The following is a 15,157-nucleotide window of genomic DNA, read 5'->3' on the forward strand; positions in this document are numbered from 1 at the left end:
AGCCTGCTTCAGATTCTCTCTCCCTGCCCATCCCCTTCTCTCTCTCTCTCTCTCTCTCTGTCTCAAAATAAATAAATAAACATGTTTTTAAAAAAGAAAAAGTAAAGGACTAGAGCCTTGTATTAGTCAAGGTTCTCCAGAGAAACAGAATCAATAGAGTCAAAAAATAGGTATATAGATATAGATTTATTATAAGGAATTGGCTTACACAGTTATGGAGGCTGAGAACTCCCGCAGTCTGCCATCTGCAGGTTGGAGACCCTAGAATGCTAGTGGCATAGTTCCAGTCTCAGTCCAGAGTCCCCAGAACCGGTGAACCAATGGTGTAAGTTCAAGTCAAAGCCTGAGAACCAGGAGTGCTAATGGTGTAAGTCCTAGTCTGAGGATAAGAGAAGACCAGTGTGTCAGTTCAGGCAGGCAGAGACAGAGAATTTAACCTTCCTCTTCCTCTTTCTTCTATTCAAGCCCTCAACAGATTGGATGGTGTCCACCCACACTGAGGAAAGCAGATTGCTTTCTTCAGTTGGCTGATTAAAATTTTAATCTCATCCAGATACACCCTCACAGACGCAGCCAGAAATAGTGTTTAACCATATATCTGGGCACCCCATGACCCAGCAAGTTGGCACATGAAAGTAACCATCCCATACCTGCAAGTAAAGAGGCCTTGTGTTAGTTTTCTAGAGCTGCTATGTCAAAATACCATAAATTGGGTGGCTTAAAACAACACAGATGTACAGTCTTACAGTTTTGGAGGTCAGAAGTCAAAATCAAGGTGTCCGCAGGGCCATGCTGTAAAGGCTCCAGAAAAGAAACTGTTCCATGCCTTTCTCCTAACCTTGGGTAGCCTCAGGCATTGTAGATGCATCACTCCAGTCACGTAGCTGCTTTCTCCCTTTGTGTCCACACATCTCTTTCCTCTGTGTGTTATCTGTATCTACATTCAAATGTCTTTTTTTGTAAGGGTACCAGTCATATTGGATTAGGACCTCATTCTAACTAGATTACCTGTGTATTTCCAAATAAGATCACATTCCAAGGTACTGAAGGGTTAGAACTTCAAAATATCTTGAGGGTTGGGGGTAGAAATGCACAATGCAATCCATTACAGGCCCTAAGATTATAAGGCTGGGGATTTATGCTTCTGAAATTAATGGGCCAGCTTATTGAAGACTACCCATCCCTCTGAGAACAACCAGAAAAGCTAGACAAAATATTAAAAACAGCTGCTTGAAGGTATCAGAAGCTGTCATGGCAGTAAAGACTTAAGAAGCTTAGAATCATAGACAAGACAAGCATAAAGAGATGAGCCTGACATTTGGCATTGCTTTTTCTCTCAAAGCATTTGTTAAGTTGCAAGCAGTAGTTAATAAGCTGAGCTGAAAGCAGTGACTGAGAGGCTAAGAAGCTGGACCTCACAGCAGTTTTATAGGACTAAAGGGACAAAAACTGGAGTCCAGGACCCATCAGCATGAAGAAAGTTGGTAAATACCCTGAACTTTTCATTGGGATTCTCTTAAGAGTTTAAACGTAAAAGGAGTGTAGTGAATATAGATCAGCCTGTAAAAAGACTGAAACTTGGCTTCTAATCAGCTTAATGCCTACTTGGATGAAGGTGATCTGCCCTTATCAGAACTTGCCAGAAGGAAATGTGGATCTTTTCTCAAGGAAAATAACATTACTCTGAACCTCAAATTACTTCTTCAAGTTGTCATGCACAAAACTTACCAAGCATACCAAGAGATATGATTGCATGACCAAAAATCAAAAGGAAAATAGATAACAAAAACAGATCCATGGAAGATACAGATCTTGGGAGGATCAGAGACAACTTTTACAGTAACTATGATGAGTGAATGATATGGGGAATTTTATTAGAGAACTAGAGAACTTTATTAGAGAAACCATAAAGAAGCAGATTGAATTCTAGAACTGAGAAATAAAATAACCAAAATTTAAAGCTAAATAGATGAAAATAAATCTCAACAGATGGATTTAACAGCAGGTTTACCAAAACTGAAGAGAGGCTTGGTAAAACTGGAAAATAAGACAAAAGAAAATATACAGACAAAATCACAAAGCGAAAAAAGAGTAGAAAATACAGAAAATAAGACATGGAAAACACTGTAAAGGTCTAACATATATGTAATCGGAGCCCTAGAAGGAGAGGAAAGAAATTGTGGTGGAAATCTTCTAAAACTGATCAAAATATCAAGCCACAGATTCCAAAATGCTATGAACCCCATTTAGGATAAACAACAAATCTGGCATGTTTAAGTGCCAGAAGACCAGCCTGGCTGGAAGATGGTAACATGGAGAGGGAAAGCGCTTGGTGTTGAGGTTGGAGGCACTGGATCAGGTCAGGCCTTACGAGACATGGTAATGAGTTTGGATTTCATTCTAATTATAATTGGATTCCATTTGAGGATTTTACTAAGGAGAAATAGATGATCTTCTAAGATCACTTTTACTGCTGTGTGGAGGATGCACTGCAGATAGACCACGCAGGCGGTGAGGATGGTTTAGGTGAGAAACGCTTGTATTGGTATGCCACTATAACCACAGAGATGGTATGATTCAGGATGGACTCTGCAAGGTAGACCCCCACTCATGGACTGGATATGGTAAATGAGGGGGAAAGAATTGACAATAACTTAGTTGCCTGAGCATATAGATAGGTAATTGTGCTATTTATTAAAATGGTAAAGGCTCAGAGTGAAATAATTTCAGGGACCAATAAGCAGAGATCAGCAGGCCTGTTTTGGCCATGTTAAATTGGAGGTATCTATGAGATTTCAAGCAAGGATGTCCAGTAGTCATTTAAAGATACTGGTCTGAGGACCTGGGTGGCTTAGTCGATTGAGCACCCAACTCTTGATTTCGGCTCAGGTCATGATCTCATCATTAATGGGATTGATCCCTGCATCAGGCTCTATGCTGACAGCATGAAGGCCCCTTGAGATTCTCTCTCCCTCTCCCTCTCTGCCCCTTCCCAGTTCATGGATGCTCACTTGTGCGCTCGCTCTCTCTCGCTCTCTCTCTCTCTCTCTCTCTCTCTCTCTCTCTCTCTCCCTCCCTCCCCCTCCCTCCAAATAAATAAACTCTAAAAAATAAAGGTACTGGTCTGGTACTCAGGGGAGAAGTCAGACTAAAGACAGACATGAGCATTACTAGCATACAGCTTTTATTTAAAGCAACACACCTGAATGGGCTCATCCAGGGGAATAGTATAGACAGAGAAGACAAGGGACCCTGAACCAAATCCTAGGTCACTCTAACACTCAGAGGAAGTATAAATTGCTGTTAGCAGAAGAGAAGCAAGAATTCCTCTATGTCAGATATTACATTATTTTGGCCAGATCTTAGTCATTCTGCCACATCACAAAAGGAAGGTAGAAAATGTCATTACTTTATTTTGAGAGTGGGGAAATGGATAATTAGAGTACAACTAGCCTTCTTTTTACAGAAGTTAATACAGGAGTAAGTCCAGCAAAGGAGAATGAGAAGAAGCAACCATTGAAGTAGGAGTAAAAGCAGGCAATTGCAGCACCTAAGAAAATGATGTAGGACAGGAAGTGGAATGGCCAGTCTTGTCAGATGCTGTTTAGGGGTTAAGCAAGTTGAAGACAGAGACTGGCTTTAACAAAAATGAAAATTATTGATAATCCTAAAAGCAATTGCAGAGGGAAGATGAGGACAAAAACATATTTGAAGTAGACAATATAAAGTGGGATACAGAAAATTGAGAAATGTTTTGAGGAGTTTGGCTATAGAGGGGAGCAAGAATTAGCTAGAAGAGACAGGGATCATCTAGGGAAAGTTTTGTTTTATTTAGTGAAAGGTGGTATTAAGAAATGTCACAATAATATAAGAAAGAAGAATAATTTGATAATTCATAATGGGAGTAGATCCAGTGGGATGGCCATGGCTGACATCAATGGGACAGGAAAGGAGAAGGCAGCAAATATTCATGATAATAGAGTTTAACATAGATTGCTTCTCATGTTATTTAAATTCACCACTTTTTTTTTTTTTGGCTGAGTATGGTATACTTTTTAAAAATTTTTTTTAACATTTATTCATTTTTTGAGAGAGCAAGAGAGAGTGAGCATAAGCAAGAAAGGAGCAGAGAGAGAGGGAGACACAGAATCCAAAGCAGGCTCCAGGCTCCAGGCTGTCAGCACAGAGCCCAACACAGGGCTTAGTCTCACAAAGTGTGAGATCCTGACCTGAGCCAAAGTCAGACACTTAACCAACTGAGCCACCCAGTTGCCCCACGGTATATTTTATTGATGGTACATGACAAGTACCCTCTTCTTCAGGAGGTCTAGGATAGAAACTATAGAGGTTGGGAGATTCTCAGTGTCAGGTGAGAGGTGAGTTGGGGCAAGGACTCCCCAGCAGCTGAGGACCTCTCTCTTCCTCTTGCTGGGGCTGATAGTTCAGGGGGCTCTTACTCCTTGGAGGCCATGTGGACCATATGGTCCACCACCTAGTTGCTGTAGCCAAATTCATTTGCCATACCAGGAAATGAGCTTGAAACAGTGGTCACTGAGAGCAATGCTAGCCCCAGCATAAAAGGTGGTAGAGTGGGTTGTTACTGCTAAAGTCACAGGAGACAACCTGGTCCTCAGTGTAGCCCAGGATGCCCTTGAGGGGGCCCTCAGATGCCTGCTTCACAACCTTCTTGATGTTATCATATTTAGTAGTTTTCTCAAGATGGCAGGTCAGATCCACCCTGACATGTTAGGGGTGGGGATACAGAAGGCCATGCGAATGAGCTTCCCATTCATCTCAGAGGTGACCTTTCCTACAGCCTTGGAAGTGCCAGTAGAAGCACAGATGATATTCTGGGCAGCCCTTTGGCCACCACACAGCTTTCAAGGGGGGCCATCCATGGCCTCCTGGGTGGCAGTGATGGCATGAAATCATGAGTCCATCCGTGATGTCAGAGTTGTTAGGGATGACCTTAGCCAGAGCAGTGAAGCAGTTAGGGGTACAGGTCTCCTTGCTGACAATCCTGAGGGAGTTGTCATACTTCTCATGGTTCGTGTCCATCACAAACATATGGGCATCTGCAAAAGGGGCAGAGATGATGACCCTGTTGGCCCCACCCTTCAAGTGAGCCCCAGACTTCACCATGGTGATTAAGACCCCACAAGACTCCACAACATACCCACCACCAGCATTACCCCATTTGACATTGGTGGGATCTCACTCCTGGAAGATGGAGATGGGTTTTCCTTGATGAAAAGTTTCCTGTTCTCAGACTTGACTGAGCCATTGAATGTGCCCTGGGCGGACTCATACTAAAACATGTAGATCATGTAGTTGAGGCCAGTGAAGAGGTCACTGATGGCGACAATATCTACTTTGTGGGAGTTACAGGCAGCCCTGATGTCCAGGTGCCCAGTACAGCTAAATCCATTTCCTCTGACTTTCACCATCATGTCTCAGGGATGTGGCTGGCACTGCACTAGAAGATGCAGCTGTTCATTGAAAGGAGGGGAGAAGAGAACCTAAATTCACTACCTTAAAGATAGAAATGGTATAAAAAAGAATGAAATCTTGCCATTCAGAACAACATGGGTGGACCTAAAGGTTATTATGCTAAGTGAAATGTCAGAGAAAGACAAATACCGTATGATTTCAGTTATACATGGAATCTAAAAAAAAACTAAATGATCAAAACCCAAAAACAGGCTCATAAGGACAGAGAACAAACTCCTGGTTACCAGAGGGGATGGGGATGAAGGGATGGCAGAAATCAGTAAAGGGGGCTAAGAAGTACAAACTTCCAGTTATAAAATATGTCATGGACATGAAAAGTACAGCATAAGGGAATATAGTTTACTAATATAGTAATAGTGCTGTTTTGTGACAGATGGTGATGACAGTTACCATGGTGAGCATTGTGTACGGTTTAGAATTGTCAAGGCACTGTATTGTGTGCCCAAAACTAATATAGTGTTGTGTGTTAACTATACTTCAATAATAAAGAGTTGGAAATGGTATATAATGTATTATGTATCTCATTTATGTAAGAAAGATGAGACAACTTCATTCAACAAACACATTTTTAAAAGTAGGTCAGGAGAGGAGAGTTTGACCCTCATATATTAAAGGTTCACCCTCATGTAATGGCAAAACGTATACAGAGTATACATTGTGTGCTGGGCTTTGTTCTAAGTGTTTTACATTTAATTTGCACATCTGTGTGGTGTCCTAAATCCAGAATTTGGCAAATTAGTGTACAGTTATAAATTTCAAATTGAAATTAAAATGTTAAGATATCTGTATATTATTTTTTTGTTATCTTCCACTTTTGCCAGTATTGGTCCCATTAGTTAAGAGGGCTTCTATACTAACCTGGAACAATGTTTGTGTGTGTGTGTGTGTGTGTGTGTGTGTGTGTAAGATATAGAATAGCATGTGTAGTATGGTATTTTTTAATAAAAAGGGAATACATGGCATCTTTTGGACTGTTCCTAAAACTTGGTAACAATGGTTATCTCTGGGGTGGGAGCTTCAACTCTTATGAAAATCTTTCTACAGTGTTATTAATGTGCTTACTAAGTAAGTAAGTTTTTTGGTAACCAAGTAATTTAACCTTTCTTTGGTGATTCAGTTTCTTGCAGCATGTCTAGGACATTTTAGTAATTTCTTCTTCAAAATAACATTAAATATTAGCTTGTCTTCTTACCGTTTGTCTCTTTCAGATTTAAGTTAAATTCTAAAATAAAATTCTGGTAATTTGGGAAGTGGAGTGGGATGGGTATCCAAATAGTTGAATTTAAGATCATCAGAAATTTACTATCAATATTTTCCAGTATGTAAATATGTAAATAACTACTTCAGGATTGACATATATTTAATTTTATATCTTTAATCATATGATATCCTTATAGTGTTTTTTATCTTTGACAGGAATTAAAAGGTGGAAAAGCTTACGCAAAGGTAAGTGGATGTTCTTTCATTCTTTTGGAACTTATAGCTCATTGCTATTTATAAGCTTAAAAGTCAAATGTTTTCCTCTTCTTTTTTAATGTTTGTTTATTTTCACAGAGAAAGCACGCACACATGAGCGGGGTAGGGGCAGAGAGAGAGGAAAAGAGAGAATCCCAAGCAGGCTTCACACTCAACACACAGCCCAATGCGGGGCTCAATCTCATGACTGCGAGATCACAACCACAAGATCATGACCTGAGCTGATAACCAGGAGTCGGACATTTAACCAACTGAGCCAGTTAGGTGCCCCTCAAATGGTTTGCTTTTTAATTGCTGTTCAAATTGGCTGTTTTGAAATAAAGCTTTCAAATTGAAATAAAAATTGGAGGGGCATCTGGATTGCTCAGATGGTTGAGCATCTGACTCTTGATTTCAGCTCAGGTCATGATCCCAGATTTGTGGGACTGAGCCCCATGCTCAGCACAGAGCCTACTTGGGATTCATGCTCCATCTGACCCTCTCCCCAACACATGATCTATCTAAAAAATAAATAAAACAAATAAAGCAACTTTGAGATTGAACAACTGGACCCAACAGTAAATTATAGGCATATTCTTTCTAAATGCTGATTATGGGATGTTATTCTTGCATTTCAGCTTCCCTACTCGAAGATGACCTCTGGTTTCCATTAAGCAATAGGATCTGTTAATTCAGTCTCTCCTGGGAAGTATTCCCAATCCCACCTCCTCACCCCCAGTGTAATAAGACCTCTCCTCTGTGTTCTCTTAGCACTCTGTATATACAGGATCACCAATTTCCTTTATACTTTTACAAACTATATGGAATTACTAATGACTGTGCTCACCTCTTTACTGAATAGGAATTAGTAATTAGTAATACTATCAGAAACCCACATACTCCTCTTTTATTTTTAGTCTCTGATGGTATCTCCATCAATTCTGTCATCGGAGCCAAGGACGGGGCACTAGCTTCAGCCATCAAGTCTACTTAACTCCTTAAAACTACTCGGTTGCAATGTCATTTAGGATGCTCTTTGCTATAAGTAACAGAGTATGTCCTCACCTAGAGATTGTAATGTCACAAAACATGTAGGTATGAAAGAGAGTTGAGATGTGAGAGCTGCTCCAGAATTAGTTAATCCACTGAGTGAAGAACATCATCAAGAACCCATGTTACTTTTCTCTTTTCATCCTTCCATTCTCTATGTGATGACTTTGTCCTTGACTAGCTCTTCTCAAGGTCACCAGGTAACTCGAGTTTTAGTCCACATGTTCACATATGACAAAATCCAGCTGCTACTCTTCGTATGGCTTTCTTTGAGTGAGAAAACTTTTCCTAGTTGGCCCTCAGAGGATTTCCCCATAGCTTTCATTGGCCACAACTAGATGATATGCCCACTCCTAAACCAGTCATGGGCAAGAGAAATGGATTTCCATGGTTAGCACATGATTAGGCTCACAGTTTAACAGTGAGCTAGAGGTTGGGTTACTTTTCTTTTGCACATGGATGAGCTAAGAGTGGACACTTGAACAAAATCAGGGTTCTGCTAACAAGAAACATCTGAACATTGAATGACGGTGGGTAGGTAAAAAAAAAGATCTGTGATCAACAAACTTTGTGACTTCCCCCTTCTAATTTAAAAACCATCCCTTTTTTCAACTCTCAAGGCCAGTGCCTTAGGTTATGCCTTCATTATTTCTTACTTAAAACCTGCACTGGCCTCCTATCTTTTGTTCTTTGCCTCTGCTGTCTCCCTCCATCCATCTTCTACATCACTGCCAGAGTGATCATTCTGAAATTCAAACACAATCATTTCAACAGACTGGACAGAGATGTGAGATGACCTTTTCTTTTGTTCACTGAGATGGCAAAAACTCCAGCGGGTCCATGTGGTAGTAAGGAGAATGGTTCAGTGGGGAAGGGAAACTTGAGAATGTGAAAGAGAAGGAGGAATTCCTGAAGCAGTGAACTTGAGTAGGCCAGAGGAGAGTGGGTGGCCTCAGACGGAGCACAGCCAGTTCACTTAGAGTAGGCAGGTCTAGCTGCAGGCAGGTCTGTGGATGTGGCTGGCAGAAAAAGCTTATGGAAGTTAAGTGCTCTTTTGATTGCTTTTACCTTCTGAGTGAATTAGAAAGCAAGGCATCAGCAGAGAGTTTGGGTGGAAAGGTGATGCGGGAGGTTTAAAGAGAAAGAATAATGTATGAAATAGAGCCTTTGGATGAGGCTTTGCCCTGGAAGCATCCAGCTTATTCTGCTGAACCCCCAAAACGCAGTGAGGCCAGAGTAGCCATGTGAAGATTCGGTAGGTGTCACCTGTGGCCTGATGTGTTCCAACTTACTGCGTTAAGCAGTTGTGGCCCTTCAGTTGGTCTTGAAGTTCTCTTCATTCTTTTCGTACCTATTAAAAGCTACTAGTGGCACCTGGGTGGCTCAGTCAATTAAGCCTCTGACTCTGGCTCAAGTCATGATCTCACAGTCCATGGGTTCAAGCCCTGTATCAGGCTCTGTGCTGACAGCTCAGAGCCTGAAGCCTGCTTCTAATTCTGTGTCTCCCGCTCTCTCTGCCCCTCCCCCAGGTCATGCTGTCTCTGTCTCACTCTCAAAACTAAAGAAACATTTAAAAAAAAAATCTTTTTTGTTTTAATTTTTTTTAATGTTTTATTTATTTCTAGGAGAGAGAGAGATTGAGAGAGAGAGCATGAGCAAGAGAGGGTCAGAGAGAGAAGGAGTCAGACTCTGAAACAGGCTCCAGGCTCTGAGCTGGCAGTCAGCACAGAGCCCGACGCGGGGCTCGAACCCACGAACCGCGAGATCATGACCTAAGCGAAAGTCAGACGCTTAACCGACTAAGCCACCCAGGCGCCCCTAAAAAAAAAATCTTAATAAAAGCTACTAAATTAATGCCCCAGCCTGTAGTTAAAATCTTCATCTCGAATTCCATTCATATGTGTCCATTGTGTGTTTTTAAATCTTAAAACAGGCAGCTTAAAATCATAGCAGTGTTTGAAATGGCTAATGCTTTTTATTAGGTATTCAGGGAGATGTGCTTAATTGTAAATTCAAAACATTTTTTGTTTTTAATAAAAGACTCTATATACATTTAGTCATGTAGAACAGACTTTGTAGAAAGAAAGAAAGAGAGAGAGAGAAAGAAAGAAAGAAGAAGGAAGAAAGGAAGGAAGAAAGGAAAGGAGAAAAGAAAAAGATTGGACATATTTCTTTACCGCTTGGAAATGGGAAATCAAAGTTGAACAACATCAGAGGGAAGAGCCAGGGCCATCACTGGTAGCTGCAGGAAATTGGGGGGGGGGGGTGCTGAACCTGGGTCATAATGAGAAGGAAGAACAGGTTTGAACTGAACTCCTGGATAGCAGCAGAGAGGGTTGATGTCGGGTACGGCTTTGGGGAAGGGGAGAAGAAAGCTTTATAAAGAGAGAGCAGCAAGGCAAACGTGAAAGGTAGTGAAGAAGGGGCTTATACCAGAGAAAACGTTTGATACTTAAAATCATTCTGCTTCTTGCATTTAAAGTAAGAATTTAATAACCTGCCACTATCTGCAGTCACCAGCGGTTAACTGGGAAAGGAGCCAGAACCAGAAAAGGGAGAAGAAAGTCTCATCAGTTTTCTATGTGAATATGCAAATAATCATGATTGGACTGCTACTGTTTCCCAGTGTGGGCTCAGTACTACTGCTACTTGGAATGATTTTAATTGTTTGATAAACATTATTTTTACTTCAACAGTTATATATTTCAATGTGTGCAGAAAAAAAATGATATGTTTAGCACACCAAATCGGTTATTTCAGAGATCATGTTGCTTAAGACAAGAATAGAAGAGGTGATATATTTTAACAAAAAAGTGAGCCAATCTAAAGATACACATTAAGCAAATAATGGAGCAGATATTGTTAAGATGGGCAAAATTGCAAATGATTGTTGTTTGAGAAAACTTGCTAGAGCATGGGTTGAATGTTTATTTTAAGGAGAATATGATAGAAGCCTAGTAGATATTCTATTAATATAATTCCCTTTCTTTTCATAGCTGGGCTTTGCAGATCTAAACCTGGCAGAGTTTGCTGGATCAGGAAATACCACTCGTCGCTGTTTACTGGAAGGCTATGATACCAAAAATACAAGACAGGATAATTCCATTCTTAAAGTAAGTACGTTTCAAGATTTATATGTCCACAAATGAGAGTCTCTGCCTTTGAATAAGCATAGGTGTATACAGTCAAGGGCAAGATGGGAATCAGTACTGAGATCATAAGCTGACCACACCACACTGAAAATACTCACCATCAGGGGGAAAAGTCTACCCAAATCACAGAAGCAGCAAAAAGTAACAATTGTTCACCTCCATGATCCTAAGGTGTTTCTGGGGCTGTGAACATTCAGGGAGCAGTACACACAACTCCTACAACATATGGGCTCATCGACAGTAAGGAGCATGATGCATGAATACCTTACAACATATACCACTCCCGAAAAGTGACTTCCCTGGAAGCTGTGGTGGGCACATAGGAGTCACTTGGTTCTCCAGTAACTAGTAAAGTGACAGGTGGAACTCACTTTGGGCCTCTGCGATGTTGTTTCCAAGTAGCATCAGCAGCCCCATAGTGTGGTGGCCACACAGAGAACACAAACAGTTGGTGGGAGTATTAAATGAGACCAGCTGAGAAAATGTAAAGTGCCCCATATCTAGTAAACCTCACAGGACAGACCTTTCGCTGCATTTCAGTTAGGTTACCGCATGATGGTAAGTTATCTAATGATAAGAAAGGAAAATAATTCCTAATAAAAACTGGATTATCAGATGTTAGTAGAGCAAAGAATTACCCCATACCTACACTTTTCAAACTTTGTCTTCGATAAATATGACTGAAAAAATTTCAAAGCACTTGCACATACCTGTGTAAGCTAAACAGTGTTGGTTAGATGGGGTAGATCTGCACATTTTCTAGATGAAGAAGCTGAGACTCAGAAGGCTAAGTGTCTCACTAAGGTCATCAGTCATCGGCCGCAGAGCAGAGACCAGAAGGCATCTCTGCCACTATGTGGTCAGTGGTTTTTTCATGCTCCCATGCCGTCTAAGCATCAGAAAAACTGGCTGCACTATTCCTTCTTAGACGGATCCCAAACAAGCTGAACAGCCACTAAATCAAGTTTCTTCATATTTGCAGCATAAGAAGAAAGATAACCCTTCTCTGAATTATAGTGTTTTCATTAGGAATTAAAATGACTTTCTTTTTTTTCTTTCTTTATTTTTTTAAAGAGAGAGCATGTGTACATGAATGCGCTCAAGCAGGAGAGGAGCAGAGGAAGAGAGAGAATCTTTTTTTAAATTTTTTTTAATGTTAATTTGTTTAGAGAGGGAGAGGGCAAGCATGAGCAGGGGTGGGGCAGAGAGAGGGAGGGAGAGAATCCCAAGCAGGCTCCACGCTGTCAGCACAGAGCCCAAGGCAAGGCTCGATCTCACAAATCGTGAGATCATGACCTATGCCAAAATCAAGAGTCAGGCACTTAACCGACTGAGTCACCAAGGCACCCCGAAAGAGAGAATCTGAAGCAGGCTCCACACCCAGCGTGGAGCCCAACATGGGGCTTGATCTCACGAACTGAACCGTGAGATCATGATCTGAGCCAAAATCAAGAGTCCCACGATTAACGGATTAAACCACCCAGGCATTCTGGAAATTGAAATAACTTTCTAATTTCATATTCCCCCATCCCCTGCTATTCCTTAGGGCCGGCTCCTGGAGCAGTTTCCCTCTGGCTCTCCACTGATCCTTTCACACCCTTTCTCCCACTTGGCCCTACAAAGAAGTTATTATTTTAGAGATTATACCATTCACTCTCACCACTCTATCCCTGCCTGAGCTGTCAGCTCCTGGTCACCTACTTACCTCCTCTCTCCTACTCTTTGATTACTTCGCTCCTGGCTCACAGTTTTTCTTTCCATACCTTCTGTCATTTTTGGATGGCTCCGCCATCTGGTGGGTGATCTGTCCTTGCAGACTGTCTTTTCTATGCTGTTCTCTCCCTCTAGCTAATCTTTCATGTGCCTGGGGCCTCTCCATTCCTTAAACTACCCTTCTTCAGGAACCTTTCCTTTTTCTTCAACTCCATTCCACGCCTCATGGTCACACCCTAGACTTACCTCTAGAAGCTTCACCACCTCCAGAATTCCAGTTCCAAGTATTCCCTGCCCCCATCTATTATTTATCAGTCCTCTTGGGCTACTGCTCACTTGGCTATCCTTAACCTGACCACTGTCACTATCTACCAGCCTCCACTTGCTTCCACTTCCCTCTTTATCCAGCTTAGACTCTTGTATCCATGATTATCCTGTGCTGAAAAATACTCCTCACTCCTATGCTCCTGTCTCCCTCATTGCTCTCCCCTAAGTAATCCTGACCCCAATCAAACTCAACTGTCTTCTCTGGGCTTGCGTCCTAATGCTGAACATTGCTGGGGAGCATCATACCACCATCCGGCTGCCTTTCCTTCAGTCTTGCTCCCCGTCATCAAGCAACTGTACTTCCTTTGAAAGCATCCTTTCCCAATTTCCTACTCTATTGTATACCTCTCTCCTTGGATTTCCATACACCACTCTTGCTCTCAGCTTATGGTCTTGCTTTATCCTTTATTGATGAAGCCATTAAATTCAAGTTCCTTCATCTTCCCATTACCCAATTTATGATTCTTCCTGTCTCTCCAGCCCTGTTACCCTTTTTGGCTGGGTTACAATGAAGGAAATGCCCCTCTCCCTGTCAGAAGTCAGTCCTTTCCATTAGGTTGTAGAATCCAGAGCTTGCCTAATCCAGAGCTTGCCTAATCCATAGCAGTGCCACTTGGACTGCCTGTCCAGTCTCCGGAATCTTCTCTGTCTCTAGTGAATCATACTCATTTACATATGAATAAACAGCTCTATTATCTGCTGTATTTAAAACAAATAGAAACCACTTCTCACCTCCTCCAACCACTATCCCACCCCTCTATTCTGCTGCCCCACACAATTTCTTAAAAGCTGCATGTGCCATCTCCCTCCTTCCTCAGACATTCAAGATACTCAAGAGTGCTGTTTTGATGGAGTTGGAAACCAGACTGTGGTGGAGGGGCCAGCATGGCAGGTCCAGGGCACACATTTAATAAGTATAGCACTCAGAGAGGAAAACAACAGTAGTGGAGGCGCTGAGGTGAAGCAATAAGAAAGAAATGAGGTTATATTAGGATACATGTCAGCCACTATATATCCTCCTCTTCATAAAGACCGTGAGTTTTAGTATCGTGCAGTCCTAGCTTCCGATCTCCTCTCTGCCCTTTATTAGCCACCTGACCTTGAAAGTATTAATTAATCTCCTGAGCTTAAAATGAAAAGTATCCATCTCTCATAGGAATTTTGAAGATCCAGTGAAATCTTGCATTATAAAACACAGCTTATGCTTGGCACATAATTAATTCTCAAATCACGATTGCTGTCGTTGTTGTTATTACTACCATTATCATTATTAGTCCCAGAAGAAGGTAACAACATCCTATGGCTGAGTCTTTTTTTTTTTTTTTTTAACGTTCATTTATTTATTTTGAAAGAGAGCTCAAGGAAGTCCAGGGTAGGAGCAGAGGGAGAGACAGAGGAGAGAGAAAGAGAATGAATCCCAAGCAGGCTCCACACTCTGCACAGAGATCGATGCAGGGCTGGCTCCATCTCACAACTGTGAGATCATGACCTGAACTGAAATCGAGTCCAACACTTAAGCAACTGAGCCACCCAAGCGCCCCCCTGTGGTTGAGTCTTAAAAGACAGTCACAAGTAGAGAACAGCAGCATTTCACAAAACATTAGCAAAGGTTTAAATTCTGATCTAAAGCTGGAACAAAGGCGAGAAGCATTGTGCTCTTGCAAGCCACTTCAGGCGGCCCATGAAGCATCACACGGCAGGTTGGAGGGAAACATTCCAGACACTTGGGCACCCCAGGAATCAGGGAGGGAAGACCTCTAAACTAGCCCAGCACAGCACACAACACACAACTGTTACTAAGGCAGCACTTGCTTTTTGTTTCCACCTTTTCCACTCTGATTTCTGCAGTTACAAAGCTTTGAATGTTAAAAAATGTTTTTAAATCTGTGTTTTAAAGCAGCAATTTAATACGGGATGTAACCCAATTAAGCAATTATTTTATTTAATAC

At 41.6% G+C, this 15,157-nt stretch overlaps 1 protein-coding gene and 1 pseudogene across 1 annotated transcript in view; one reads left to right on the plus strand and one right to left on the minus strand.

The window, feature by feature from the left end:
• The window catches only part of EEIG2 (EEIG family member 2), a 103,209-nt gene that overhangs the window by 64,487 nt on the left and 23,565 nt on the right, over nucleotides 1-15,157 (plus strand). Inside the window, exons 4-5 of the mRNA XM_077765614.1 lie at nucleotides 6,928-6,957; nucleotides 11,013-11,129. Of these exons, the coding sequence (XP_077621740.1) occupies nucleotides 6,928-6,957; nucleotides 11,013-11,129 (147 nt within the window). The remainder of the gene's footprint in view (nucleotides 1-6,927; nucleotides 6,958-11,012; nucleotides 11,130-15,157) is intronic.
• On the minus strand, nucleotides 4,454-5,462 carry LOC144232690 (glyceraldehyde-3-phosphate dehydrogenase pseudogene; annotated as a pseudogene).

This window comes from Crocuta crocuta, unplaced genomic scaffold (assembly GCF_008692635.1).
Source record: "Crocuta crocuta isolate KB4526 unplaced genomic scaffold, BGI_CrCroc_1.0 scaffold274, whole genome shotgun sequence".
NCBI classification, from domain to species: domain Eukaryota; kingdom Metazoa; phylum Chordata; class Mammalia; order Carnivora; family Hyaenidae; genus Crocuta; species Crocuta crocuta.